This window comes from Montipora foliosa, chromosome 14, assembly GCF_036669935.1.
Source record: "Montipora foliosa isolate CH-2021 chromosome 14, ASM3666993v2, whole genome shotgun sequence".
In the NCBI taxonomy this organism is placed as follows: Eukaryota; Metazoa; Cnidaria; class Anthozoa; order Scleractinia; family Acroporidae; genus Montipora; species Montipora foliosa.
Window position 1 is genome coordinate 11,667,107 of NC_090882.1, and position 14,105 is coordinate 11,681,211.

Sequence of the window (14,105 nt, forward strand, 5' to 3'; positions counted from 1 at the left end):
TTATCATTTGTATTCGCATTTATAGATTTCCAAGACGCTTTCAATTTTACTAGTAGATGAAACGACACCATACCATTGCTAAGCACTCACATTTTGACTTGCGAGAGTGCAAATGCATAACCCACTAAGGAAACAAAATTAATTTTTCTGAGGAATATTTTGAAAAGGCTTCGTCTGGTTCATGATTCATCCAACGCTCCCAGGGGATTTCTACACAGCGGTGATTGGTTCCTAAGTAACCCGCACGTGATTTCCAGATGACAGTTACTTAACAAAGGGAAAGGAAGGGAGACTGAAGGTCTAAAAGTGAAATCAGTCAGGCAAGGGAGAATGAAAGGTCATGAAACACTAGCGTAGCGAGAGAGAAAACTTATGAAAAACTATTCTTGTAATAGGCCAATTTCGATTATATTAAAATTCAGTCCTAAACAAAACACATCATCTCGAGGCTCTGGGGAATAAACTCATACGAATCCTCATATTTATTCCCCAGGGCCCGGTTGTTCGAAAGCCGATTAACTTAATCCAAGATTAGCGTAAACTTTTGTTTCAAGTTTTAACTTTTTGATGAAAGTTTCTTTTGCTTATTTTTGTTTTGCAACATTTACTTCTTCTAATGTAAAGTTTTGCCGAATATCAGCGTTGAACAGCATTTGTGAGAAGATAAATAAATTCCTTGGTTAATTTTTAATCTGGAATTAGCGTTAATCGGCTTTTGAACAACCGGGCCAAGAGCCTCGAGATGATGACATTTGTTTAGGACTGAATTTCCATATATAAAAATTGGTCTATTTCTTTGCGTATTCAAAACTTTCCACCCTGAAGAACGGATTTAAAAAGTTGTGGATTCGCATGCCGGATTCACCGGATATGTGTGGACGGAAGGTGAATGATCCGCAAAGAAAAAGTTGCGGATTAAAAATATTCGGATACTTGTGGACGGGGTCTAAATTTAAGATAAGACGACAACATGAGCATACAACAATGAGTCTTTTATTCTCTATCTTTCCTTCAAAACGTTCCAAACCTGTTAATAGAGAGCTTAAGAACGCGCGCTTTTGGGACGCGCACGGCAACCGGAAGAGAATATTTCGCCTGTCAGGACAGTGGTGTCTCCCAGATTTTTATATGAATCATCTCTAATGGAGAAAGAAGACAAGTTAAAAGGGAAAACGGCTCAGTTCCGGTTGCCGTCGTCCGTTTTAATATTAGACGGTCTCAAAAACGCGCGTCCTTAAGCTCCCTATTGGATATTTTGCCCGTACTGTAGAGTGTAAACGAGATATTCACAAGAGACTTAACAATTGGTACATTTTAAAGTGAAGTGTCTGTTAATGTTGCAGTTGTCCTTCAGTAAAACTCCCTAATTTCCAATCCAAAGACACTTTGACTTGTACCGCTTTTATTAGTTCTTCTTTCGCTTTTGTGGAATTAGTTTTCTATTGTAGAGTGAAAAACATACTTCCCGGCTTAAACTTACATCTTAAGCTATACAAAGCTACTTTACCTAATATATGTTGGAAATTTAAAGAAAAATTGTAAGAGGAAGAAGCGTACCATAGTGCATAACAAGCATTAAAAATCTACATGGTATCGAAGTACTGCTGAAAAGCAACGTTCTAAACGACGAAAAAAAGTTTCTGTCCACAACGGGAGGCTCTCCTACAGCACACATCTCTTTTGATTGCGGCAGCCACGCCTTTCAAGTCACGCAATGCGAGTAACGCAACTGTTGAATAATTTTACAGTTCGAAATCACTGTCTTCTTCTTCAGACTCTGAATTGTCAAGCTACAAAACAAAGATAATAGGGAAAAATCAACATCAATCGTTTTAAGCTCAATTTTACAGAAACGTTATATTATTTTTAATAGTTTTAATTCTATTAAAATTTCTTTCCAATGTTTAGTCACGATAGCAAGACTTGCACAAAACACGAGAAAGCAGGAAGATTTCACCTTGCGAAGGGGCGCGGTGCATCACGTCTCCTCACGCGAGGCAATTTGTGCGCGCGCGAGTCTTCCACTCGTCTTTCTTCCTCCAAGAACCGTATAGTATGCCATATAAATCATGTCTCAGTGTTGTTTGAAACTCAGGAATGAAGCCTTTTTCGTTGACAGTCTTTGCCGAGTTGTTCTAGGAGGGCTGCCCCCATTATTCGTCTCCAGTCGGTTGAATAAAACAAATATTACCGCTACACCCTGGTATAAACAACTCGGCCCTTCAGCTTGAGTTACAGAAATAACAGCCAGCTTACCTCCTCAAGTTCCTCTTCGGTGTAGAACTTTGCCAAAAGCTTACGCAAGGGAATGAGACACATGATGAAGAAAGGGAACGACGGAGCAAGAGAGGTTAACTTCACAGCTACCAGGAATGCCAAGGCAAGGATTTGAATAATTGTATAGCAGTGAATCTTGCTGGTCCTTACCTAAACAAGGTCAAAAAAGAAAGATAGAATGTATTAGAATTCACCAAGTGCCGATAGCCGTGTTGTCTACGAACAATCTTTTCATGTCAGGGTTTGAAAGTCATCGAGGATTGAGAAATGTCACACGTGAGCGAGGGGAACCCTCAAACGTCACAGTCCGTGCGCGGCTCTTAAGTTATGCGCGTATTGCACGTGACATCATACGATTCTGAATCAATCACGATCCCTGAAAGTAGAGTTTGCTTCCAGGCATCTACTGATGGAAGGCAGCAAAGTTGACTATTTGAAAACGCAGCCGAGGACTTGACCATCGACCACCTTTTGTTACTGGTGCCGTTTTCTAAATTTTCTTACTATCACATTCGTTCAAGATGACATGCCTGTTGCCCTGCGGAGACATTTTTTTCCCGAAGTTTTGTCCTTTTGACGTTCATTACCATCCATCTTTTTTTGGTTTATAATTTGCTTAAATAGACCTATACCTTTCTGACATATCCTACATCAGGATGATGTTTTGAAGGCATGAACATCATGACAGATCTGGCCGTCATCTGCAGACCGTACATCGAGCAGACCCCAAGATACAGGAGAACACCAAAGAACACTGGAATAGGAATGAGATCAAGACCTGGTGCAAGCAAAATGGACAGACCTGAAACAAGACAAAAGGACAAAGTCAAGCAAACGGCCGGGGAGCATTGAGATAGAAACACCTGGTTTTTTGCAGGCTTACAAGGTAAAAAAGTAAATCATTTCATTTTCAACCCACATTTCAAAAATGGTTTCAAGAAGAGCAAGGGGACTGAAAACAACATCCATTCGAAGCAGAAACTGATGACCTCACACTTAACTTGCTAGCGTGGTTGGAAAAGCACTACTCCTGTAAAACTATATTCCAGTGTTTGAGTAGAGGACAATGGTGGTTAGGTTCACTATGTATAATAAAGAATTCCGAACATAAAAAATGCAAATCGCTGAGGTTATACCTGAATGTAAAACCGACCTTTGCTGAAAACGTGAAACTCACCTGTCAAAATATGAATGAGAATGTTTGTGATTCTCTGTTCTTTCACTTCAATAATGTGCGGTTTCTCCCCAGGCGCATGTGATGTGCTCCATATGGACAGTGCATTGACATGAGATGCAGAACGTACTGTATCGGCACACATCCATGGTAATCCCATTAACGAAGCCCCAAATGACAATACCCCAACTACAACCAGATCCAGATTGTACCCAGGCCCCTTCTGAAGTTTATGCTCCTTCTTGCTCAGGAGAACGCCCGTCATTTCAGTTTCCATGAACAACAGAATTCCAACAAAGATGGCGGGTATGATTGCTGCAAAGATCCAACCCATTGACATGCTTGTTTTCATTCCTCCAGGGTTGATAAACCAATCACGGTCAGGATGTGTTGGATGGAAGCCATCGGTCAGTGGATTGTTGATGGAAACATGTGGTGTGATGACTTTGTCTCCCAGAGCGAAGTCTAAAACAGCCATTAAAAGAATGGCTACGACCACACTAGAATCACTGACCAGTCTTCTTGACTGAAAATAAAAACAAGAAAGATTGTAAATCCTGAAAAACGTGAAGGAATGATCTTGGCAAAAATTATTACAGTTTCAAGTTCCCTTTCCGTTAAGCCTTCACTAGACCTGTTACGCGTGTCTCTTGACGATAGATTCTGAGGTTTTCGCGAAAATGCTGCAAATATTTGTAAACGTATTCATCTTGGTCATTTTAATTATTGTTCTTAAAGCGTCTGACATTTCTGAAGCGTCCGCAAAAAGGACAAAATGGAAGCTTTGAATAAGCTAATTCTTCTCTTCATCTTTAATATCAGGTCTTTTTCCTATGAACAGTTACTAGGTAAATCCGGCACAACGACAAATTCAGAACATATTAATAAATTATTTGACCCATCTAAAAAGTAGGTTTGATCTACGATCTTCAAAGTACTCTCTCTGAGAGAGAAACATTCTTCCGGCCTTACCGAAGCTTTCAACTACCTCTCTCGGGCTGCATTCCTTAAAGTACTTTTCAGCAAAAATGTGGAATGCCATTCCGGGTGGGATACGTTGGTGAGTGCAAAAGAAAGGTGAAGTCCTTACAACTCAATGTTTCTTGTGAAGGGATTGTTACGTAAACTAAAATATCCCACTTTGTTGTCGTCAACGTAACAGCAACAGTGAGCAGCACTTATAATTATGTCCGGTAGTCCGTCGATATATTGATGATGAGTTGCAGTTGTGAGTAGTTAGCTATATTTGGCAGTTATGTTAGGCAGGCTCGTTTGTGGGCAAGTAGGCCCGCCTTTGAGCGGCAGCGGCGTCCACAGCTGTCGCAAGGAAAGATATCGTGCTCCAGAACCGTGTCTTCTTATGTGTGCCTTTTCGTAGTCATTTCGTCTGCTCTCTTCCACTCTGGTACGCGAGTTGTGCACCGCAGTTCGCCATTTATGTCGCTCCAGGGCCTGTTCCTCCCAGTGGGCAACGTCCACCCCACTCATCTTCAGGTGGCGTTTTAATACATCCTTGAATCCCAGTTTTCGTCCCCCAGGTTTCCTTTTTCCTGTTGCAGCTCACAATAGAGCAGCAGTTTGGTATGCGTGTATCTGGCATCCTCCTCACATGTCAAGCCCATCGTAACTGAGAGGCTGTTATAAGGGACTTCCACGCTATCGGTACCAGCTCGTTTCAGGACTTTTACGTCTGGCACTTTATCCTGCCACTTAAAGGGGCTAGGTCACACAATTTTAGGCCATTTCAGCACTGATCGAATGGTCATAGAATTAACTAAAATATCAAAATAACTGTTCAAAACTATAGAAGAACTCTAAGAAAACACAGGGAAGCCAAGAAGGGACATGGATGGACAAAACTGGAGAGGATTGGAATGGATTGAATTTGGGTAAATTTGAAAAACGTCGGCCCACCTTTTTTCAAATTTATATCAGTCTATATCAAAATGTCATTTACACAGCTGGAAAATCATTCTCAGTTGTTATGTGGCCGTGATTTTGCAAATAAAAGACTCTTGCTCTGCCAATTTGACGTTTAGAGCTCATAATTAACAAAATTAAAGAAAATTACCTAAAATAGCGTGACCTAGCCCCTTTAATATGCAGTAGTTGTCGGAGATGTCGAGTCTGGATCCAGGTGAGCTTTCTGATGTGTTTCCAGTAGAGGGTCTTACACAGCAGCACTTATAATAAGTGGTACAGTAGATGTTGCTGTAAACTAAGTTTAGTCTTTCAATAAGAAGAACAACGAAATAAACGCCACTGAACAAAGTAATACTTCTACCAACCCTTTTTCCAAAAAAGTGACTTGTCCTGAACTTGCGCATGTAGAAAGCCACAAAAAAAGTTCCCAGAACCAAGATTGTTGAAAGCAATGCAGTGTTGGGTTCACCTTCAAGTTTACCATCTGATCCATCTGAAGATTTCGTTGAATCGCCGCGACCTAGAGGATTCTTCTTGTACAACTGTAAAGTAGAAACGGAATTTAATCTCGTGAGTTTGCATAACCAGGTCAACGTAGAGGGGTTTTCAATTGATTATCGTAAAACAAATACTTCGACCAATCACAGTACAAATTCGTAGCAATTCCGTGCAACTTGCTCAAAGCACGGGAAAAATTGCCTGTGCAAGTCGCGGTAGACCCAATCGGCTAAATCAATATTGTACCCAATTCAAACCATTTGGGAATGAAACGTTTTGTTCCAGGTATTTCTATATCATTTACGGTGGCTCAAGAAACGTTCTTATTAGAAGGATTGACACTACAACACTTTATCCCTTGATAGCAATGTTACGGTACCATATCAAACACCTATTATTGCTGAAAAGTATTCGGCCATTTTTGTGACGTAAAAAGTTACCGTGGCAACAGGAAAAACACCTCACATTTTGGCTTTAGCTGCTTGTATCTCAAAAGCGAACTCGGTGACCCCCATTTTGTATTTCTGAAATGTAATCAGCATGCCAGAATGAAACCTTCTGCTACGTTTAAAAAATTAAGTGGGGCGAATTCAGAGCCACCTTAAATAATTGAAATTTTAAGATAGCTGTGAATCCGCTCCACAGAATTTTTTAAACTTTGCAGAGAGTTTTATCTTGGCCTGCTGATCACTTTTGTGCAATAATAAATTGGGGTAACCGATATATATATAGAGAGAGACGTGAGTGCTGGTCAACTCCTATTTTAATGTATTCTTATGAGCTCAGAGGCGTTGATCACGCAACTAGTATAAACACATCAATATCACGCAAGTTGGTGTCACATTGTCACAAAACGGTATCGTTACAAAGCTACATTTATTTTGCTGTTTGCTGTAAACGGGAAAAATGGGTTTCTACTTGAATCTACTAGTTGATAAGAAGCCCACTTCTCGAGTGACTGTAAGTACACCTGTATTTTCAGAAAGGAGGGTTAGAGCTTGACTTACAATGTTCTACCCTTAGTCAGAGCAAGTAATAAGTAGAAGATCTGGGAAATAATTTGGCTTTAAAATAGTTTATTTGTAAAGTGCACTTCCCGTAATGTAATGACTTCGTGAACTTTCAAATTTAAATATAACGTAAAAGTTACAGGCTGCTTGGTATCTTGTGATAATTAACAAAGATCCAAAGTACCTTGATGAGCAGAGCAATTGGTTCATAGATGAAGATTGCAGATATGAGGAGCTCAAAGATGTCTTCAGTGAAGCGAGTGAAGTATTTGATGAGAAAACAGCCCTCCAATGCAACCACACCAAACAGGATAATCATGACCCAAAAGCCGATCCAGCATCGCCAGGTAAGAAACTCCACATCATAACTCTTACAAAACTGAAATGCAACATAGAGTTATTGCTAAAGAGTTCAACTTTAAGTTAAAGTCTGCTACGAGCCGAGTGGCCCATCAGGCCGGCGCTTATCTCCGCTTACTGTAGCATGATTTGACTAGGAGTATTTCTACTCCCCCCTGGATGGGATGCTACTCCATCGCAGGGTTACCTCCAGCATTAAATTCGCCAGTACCCATTTATTCACCTGGGTGGAGAGAGGCACCGTGAGAGTAAAGTATCTTGCCCAAGAACACAACATAACCCAGCCAGGGCTCGAATTCGGACCGCTCGATCCAGAGTCCAGCGCACTACCGTTAGGCCACCGCGCCTCCTGAGATTAACTTTACTATACCTACATTATAAAAAATGTTATAAAATACTGCTAAAAAGTCATTTTAAGCATTAAAACCTTTTTTGAATTAATGGACAGGACATTCCAGATGTTTCATTTTTATCAAACCAAGAGATGAAGCAAGTACAAGGTGAACAATCATAGTACCAGTAAGGTGTTAAATTTTGTCACTGTTAATAATAATTTTTAAGCAAAGTTTTATTGCAGTAACACTTGTGGAAAGCTTTAAGAAGTTGGTCTTTGATGTTCAATAAGTAAGGGTACTTAAAAAAAAGAGTGAAATAAGAAACATACTGGGTGCCTATGTTTTTTTCTGCTCACATGCAAGTTGGGGAAAGTTCCAAATTTATCAATTTACAACGACCATAATTTTGCAAGATTGCAAGATTTTAATTTTCTGTTCAGTGAATAGTAAATAGTGAATAGTTTATTTGAGTAAAAATTTGCAGCCAAAGGGCTGAATTGCGTTATACATTAAATACAAGAGTAGATACTAATAGACGTATACATTAAAAATTGAAAAAGGTGCGTTTGGCTCTATTGGTTTTAAAACTAACATCATGAATTCGAGAACGTCTTAGATTATATACTTAGACTTATGCCAAGGTGTTAATAGCTTATGTAAACGATGAAAGATATCCTCTTCTATTGAGTTAAAGAGTGACTGGCTTAGATGATGGTGATGCTGCTCTAATGAGTCTAAATTTATGGATAAAAGAGTGTCTGAGTAAGTTTTATTTGGACAAATTATTGCCAAGACCCACTCTAAGTATTTAACCAAGTACTCAGAAAGTGAAGACTGAAAAACTGGTATGGCATAATCATATACAGACCTTATACATGTGATATAAAAACTTAGTAACTCTGCCTTAGAGACACATGAACGTTTTAGCTGCTTTAGAAAATAAAGGCGTTTAGCAGCTTTTTTAACTACTGTTAACATATGCCCGTTCCAAGTAAGGACTCATACCCCTCCATTACCATAATCACCTTCAATGACTTGTAATGATTTTAATATAACACCACATAACACACCATACCACAGGTCACTGATTTATCCAAGAACATTTTACTTTCATCATTGATAATGATAATACCATGACATGTAGCCTCTTGAACAGACACTATTAAGGCCACCTGAAATTGTCAGGTGTTTTTAATTGACAAATGCTTTAATTGTGGAGTTAAGTGCGAGGATCACTTCTATCTTTTGACTATTTTGTTGCACAATAGCAGGAGAATTGGATGACAAGCCAAAAAAGAGCCTCCTTAGGAGGTCATAGACATGTTCTCCCATCTCCGTCCAAGTATGGATACTACTGACATAAACTTTATTTTGATACTTACATCATATATACTCTGTTCAAAGACCAGTATAGGACCAGTTGCACCAATTATCATCATGGGTTGTCCAGCAAAGAGTCCTAAGATGATGCTACCAGCAGAAGCTGATACAATCACCTCGGTCAGTCCCAGCCAGCCTTCTGTTTTGTCTTCCAGCAGACCACCAAATGCAATGTTTGTGGCAAACAGGGCAAAGTAAAGAAAGAGAGAGGCAAAAAGGCTGTGCAGATTGAAACCATCTCTGAAATCACTGAGGTAGAACTTGCCACGTCGCTTGATGTCCTGAAACAGCCCTCCAAAGAAAGTGCCTGTCCGTAGCAAGGCAGTGTCTCCTTCTGAGTGGCTGGAGTGTGCTGATGTAAAAAATTATTGATGAGTGAAACTGTAACGAAACAAATGCACCTTAAAATGTCCATAGGAATTTGCTAGAGTGAAGATGTCAAATTGATGTTGTAGTACAGAAGCCAGTACTTAATACAGAAAAGGAAACAGCCTTACCAGCTTTGGCCATCTTTCTCCTTAGTGCAATGGCTCTGCTCTGAGCAATCAGTATGGGTAACAGGACATTACGATCCCAATTTCCTGGAGGCAATACAACTGTGTCCTCAAGAAACTCATTTATTGCTGTCAAGAGATGCTCACGTGAATCTGCTCTGTAGGCAACATCATGAAAAGCCTAAAAGAAAAAAAAAATTGTAAAAGAGTTACTATATGACAGCACAGGAGAAGCTTGTAATAGGAATGCCTCTACATAATTGGCTAGAACATTTTTCTGAGGAATTCAATGTTACATGTGCATGTTTGTGGAGCTCTGGTGGGGAAAAAGTTACTACTTTTGCCAGCCAAATTGTCTGGAATTATCTGGCCCATCCTGCCCTCACAGCTGATGAGGAGCCACTGCAAAGGTATGGCCCACGCTATTGATATTAAAGCACCACACATGAAAAAAAAAATGCAATATATTATCCCATCACAAACTCACCTGATCTGACATCAACGTGGCAATTGAGCGACCAATCTGGTGGTATGATTCTTTATTTTCGCTTGGACCTAACATGACAAATAAGAACCTGACTGGTATTGACACTTCTGAGACCTGTGCCAGATTACAGCCTTTGGCCAAACGTACAAATGCCAGCACAGAATCTTCCAGATCATCTAGTGTGCCAACAAGCACATTTGTCGCTTCTGCACCCTCTGGGATTCTGCATTTTATATCTGATTCTTGCTCATCTAATGCAGCCTCCATTTTATGTGGGTCCTTCTGAAAGATTAAAAGTAAAATAATAATCAGATGAGTGAACATATTAAGGCATGCTGAAGGAAGAGAAGGCTGATTGTGAGCCAATAGATATTAAACAAAAACGTTTTAGTGCCACAAAAGGCACTAAAACTGATTTCTCCAACTTGTAAACAATGGGTTTCGATGCAGCTCCAATTTGTCACTCCATTGTCATGAGTCATTGAAAAAGCTGAGTTCTGACAAGATCATTAACCTTGTGTAGCTTGGCCTCAAGTGTCCTGAAGCTCATCGGAAGAAAATAGAAATCAGAATCAGAAGGTTGGAGTATCAATGCTAGATGGGTCACACCTTACAATATTTATTGACATAACTTAATTATGGTATTTAAAACAAACCTGCATGTCTTTTGAGCCATCTGTTTTAAGGCGAATATTTCCATTCCCGATTCCTTCACTTTCACCATTGTAGCCTACATTGTCAGATGCAACAACAATCTTTCTGCGTTTCTTGGAAGATAGACGACGCATAATGCCAGACTGTTGATTTTGTTGTTGTTGTTGATGTTGATGTCTGTGTTGCAGAAGTAGTGCTGTTAGAACTTTTGCACTGTCCTCTTGTTTCAGCTGGTCCGTCAACACCATGTTTTCAACAACGGCCTGTGCAATGCTTTGCAAATCAAACCTCTCAAGGTCCAGCAGCACTGTACCTATGAGATCCAACCAAATGGTTCAGTAAGCTCACAGTCTAACACAAGAATAAAGAATAATGATTGTACTTATGAATGGGGCAGCCCTTTGACATTAATAATTATTATTAACAAACAACAGAAATACGTAAATGTTGCAAGAACTGCACATTACATGAGTTATAATGCCCATAAATATAATTAAATCCAGGTCCTAGCCTGGGATGTAATGCATTCTAAAGGATTCTAGGGTGGAATTAAGATCTTGCATCAAGATCTTCATGCAAGACTTTGTAGCATCTCCAATGGAAAAAAGAGTTCAGACAATAAGCAAGATCTCATTAAAGTTGGTGTGGTAAAGTCATGCAAAAGGGTACAACAAAGACTGCAGAACAAAAATAATCCCACAAACAATATTACCGGTCAAAAGAAAAACAAGTTGTTCTGTATGTGTAGTACTTATTTTTATACATTTTCTTTGCTGTACTCTTCACACAACAATGTGAAAATTAATAACCAATCCTATAACCATGTAGTTTCATTCATTCTCTATCTTTACTTTAAAGACATTCATACTAATCCCTTTATGGGATTATTTTCCCACAATGAAATAGGTGTAGAATTACACAAAAGAATAGAATATTGTGAAATACTATATATAGTTTTCTTTAAAAATGGCCTTTTTCTTAAATTACAAATTTTACAAATTTATATTGCGCAGTTTCCATGGCGAGATGAGTGAAATAAGGAGTATGATTTCCTTCATTTTAAGATATGGAAATTGAAACATTGTTTATACCTTTTTCTAGTCCTTTTTTGAGCTCAAGCAAACTGTGAAAGGTCAGTGAGGCAACATGTGGCTTTCCCCAACGGTTTGAATCATCAACGTTTTCTTCAAACTTGATCCAGCGAGCAGTCTCCTTCCATTCCATTTGTCCTCCATTCTTTGTTAGTTCCTCCAATTCAACAAATGCCTGGAATGAAAGAAAAACAAATGATGTAATGAAACAACAATGTAAATCACTGATTTTCTTTTAAAAAGAGCAATCAATCTACTTAATTTCAATTATCAAATAAGGCTTAGTGGGTGTGTTTTGGAAGTCTCTCAGTGTAAGGATTTTTAATAAAATTAAGTGCTAATTAAACTAACAACAAAGAAAGCTGTCACTTAAGCAATGGGCAGTCCAAAGGTCTCTGATATCAACTCCTTGGTTCTTGATGAGCACCTGACATGATAACTGTGTGCTAATGTACGTAAAATCACTGAGCAATTTTTCTGAGATGTTTTTCAGGATCATTTACCTGCCTTCCTCACTTCTCCTCTTGCTGCTAAAATGCTAATGCAGTGTGACTACAAGTGTTGCCAATTTTTGCAGTCATCTTGCCAACTGGGAAGGCACCTTAGCAATCACAATGGATGCTCTATCTTATACTATGTTTGATGCAGTTATAATTTATAAGGTATTAATGGTAGAATGATGGCAGCTAGTAAAGTGGTGTAATGACAGGTAGCGAATTTGTCAAAATTGGTGCAGTTCGGGCCATGTTATTTTTGGGTCAAAATAAGTAACAAGAGATCAATAGAAAGAATGCAGATGATACCTCATGTGGTTTTTCGGTCGTATGCTGTAGTCCTTAAAAGGGTTTGCATTCCTGAAGCTTTCCGTGGAGCACCACCAGTTTTTCGCCCTGCATATAAAATTACCATAGTTAATTATTAAATATCCTTCTTGTTATCTGTTTTACATCTAAACATTTTGTGGCATCCCTGAATGGTAAACATTTAATAGTTTACCGTTCAGGAATGTCATAAAATTACCAAAACTAGACCCTCAAAATAAAACCCCCAAAGGCTTGGAAAACTGTTTTAGGTATTCCTTAATCCAAAGAAAGTTTATGTGAGTTAATAGTGAGCAAGCAAACCGGCGTTTCTAAAAACAAGGGTAAGGGTAAGACCAAGGGTGAGGGTAAGGGTAAGGGTAAGGATTCGAATACAAAAAGTATCCTAAAATGCATAAAAGCTAACCTTAGGCCTAATTAGGCCTAAACAAAGTTTAAGGTTAGCTTTTATGCATTTTTAGGATACTTTCTGTATTCGTATCCTTACCCTTACCCTCACCCTTGGTCTTACCCTTACCCTTGTTTTAGAATGCCGGCAAGCAAACATGTTAATATTTTCTTCTTCTTTTCATTTTTGCATGTGACCAAACTCAATTGGGATGTGCAAAGGACCAGTAGAGGCTAACCCCAGACAACAAGTATATTCAATGATTCAGCATATCGGTATGTAATTATATTATTTGCCAAACATTACCTTTCTTTAAGACAAATATTACTGATTAATCATGATTCCAGAACACATTTTAAAAAATTCAATTGCTTTTACCTCAAAAACAGTATATTTAAAAAATACCTGTCACATCAATATCAATATCTGCTGGATCTAAGTCCCCCAAACATTCTTTTCTCCTTTTCCAAGGTCATTCGTTGATGGAGAGTTTCAATGTCCTTCTGTGTCACTTGCCCTGTTCTCACTCTGTCTTCAAATTGTTCTCTTTCATGTTTTGTTCTGTGATGGTGAGAATATGGAGTTTCTCTTTACCATCTGTATGCTGTCCCTGCGCTGCCCGAATACGACATTCTTCGACAGTTGGCATGTCGACTGTTTCATACATATGAGGGACATCTCTGCTGTCAATTGAATTACTGTTGTACTCTGGCTGTCAGTCATTGTTGGCAACTGAAAACCCTGACTTCGTCTTCGATCCAGTGTTCTGTCTCCTTTAAACCCTCCCACAATTTTACCCAGGCCTGTCTGATGTTATCTGAAGTGGATCCACTTTTTGGTAACCTGATAATGATGAGAAAATAACATGAATTACATAGTTCCAGTGTATTCAAATGTTGTGACCAGATTTGTGAAAAAGAGAGCAAAGTTTTGAAGTAAAAGCACTTTTTGCTCAGCTGAAAAAAGATCCATTGTTAACTTGGATGGCTGTTCGAGAAACCAAAGTACTACTTAAAAAAAAAACAAGTCAACAGCTACTACAACTACTTCTGCATAACCAGATGAAAGACACCCATCAGATTCATGAGAGAAAAGCATAACTCTTCTACAGAGATCACATTAGGCAGAGTTTACTGTTCTTAAAGTGGGATTATTCCAGACAAAAGCTACTTTTTAAAACTACCCTTGATGTTTTTTAAGACAATTAAAATAA

The 14,105-nt window shown here is 38.9% G+C and overlaps 1 protein-coding gene and 1 pseudogene across 1 annotated transcript; both read right to left on the minus strand.

Annotated features, from left to right (window-relative positions):
* Positions 1 to 977: 977 nt before the first annotated feature.
* On the minus strand, positions 978 to 13,556 carry LOC137984432 (anion exchange protein 2-like). The gene is given in 15 exon segments (XM_068831609.1): positions 978 to 1,790; positions 2,257 to 2,427; positions 2,910 to 3,079; positions 3,455 to 3,977; positions 5,740 to 5,916; positions 7,067 to 7,261; positions 8,960 to 9,309; positions 9,455 to 9,632; positions 9,939 to 10,220; positions 10,595 to 10,905; positions 11,684 to 11,858; positions 12,487 to 12,510; positions 13,199 to 13,202; positions 13,343 to 13,479; positions 13,482 to 13,556. Coding segments are annotated over 15 exon segments (2,805 nt in total). The 5' UTR covers positions 13,542 to 13,556; the 3' UTR covers positions 978 to 1,742.
* Positions 13,557 to 13,611: 55 nt separating this feature from the next.
* Positions 13,612 to 14,105, minus strand: part of LOC137984433 (anion exchange protein 2-like) — a 26,183-nt pseudogene continuing 25,689 nt past the window's right edge.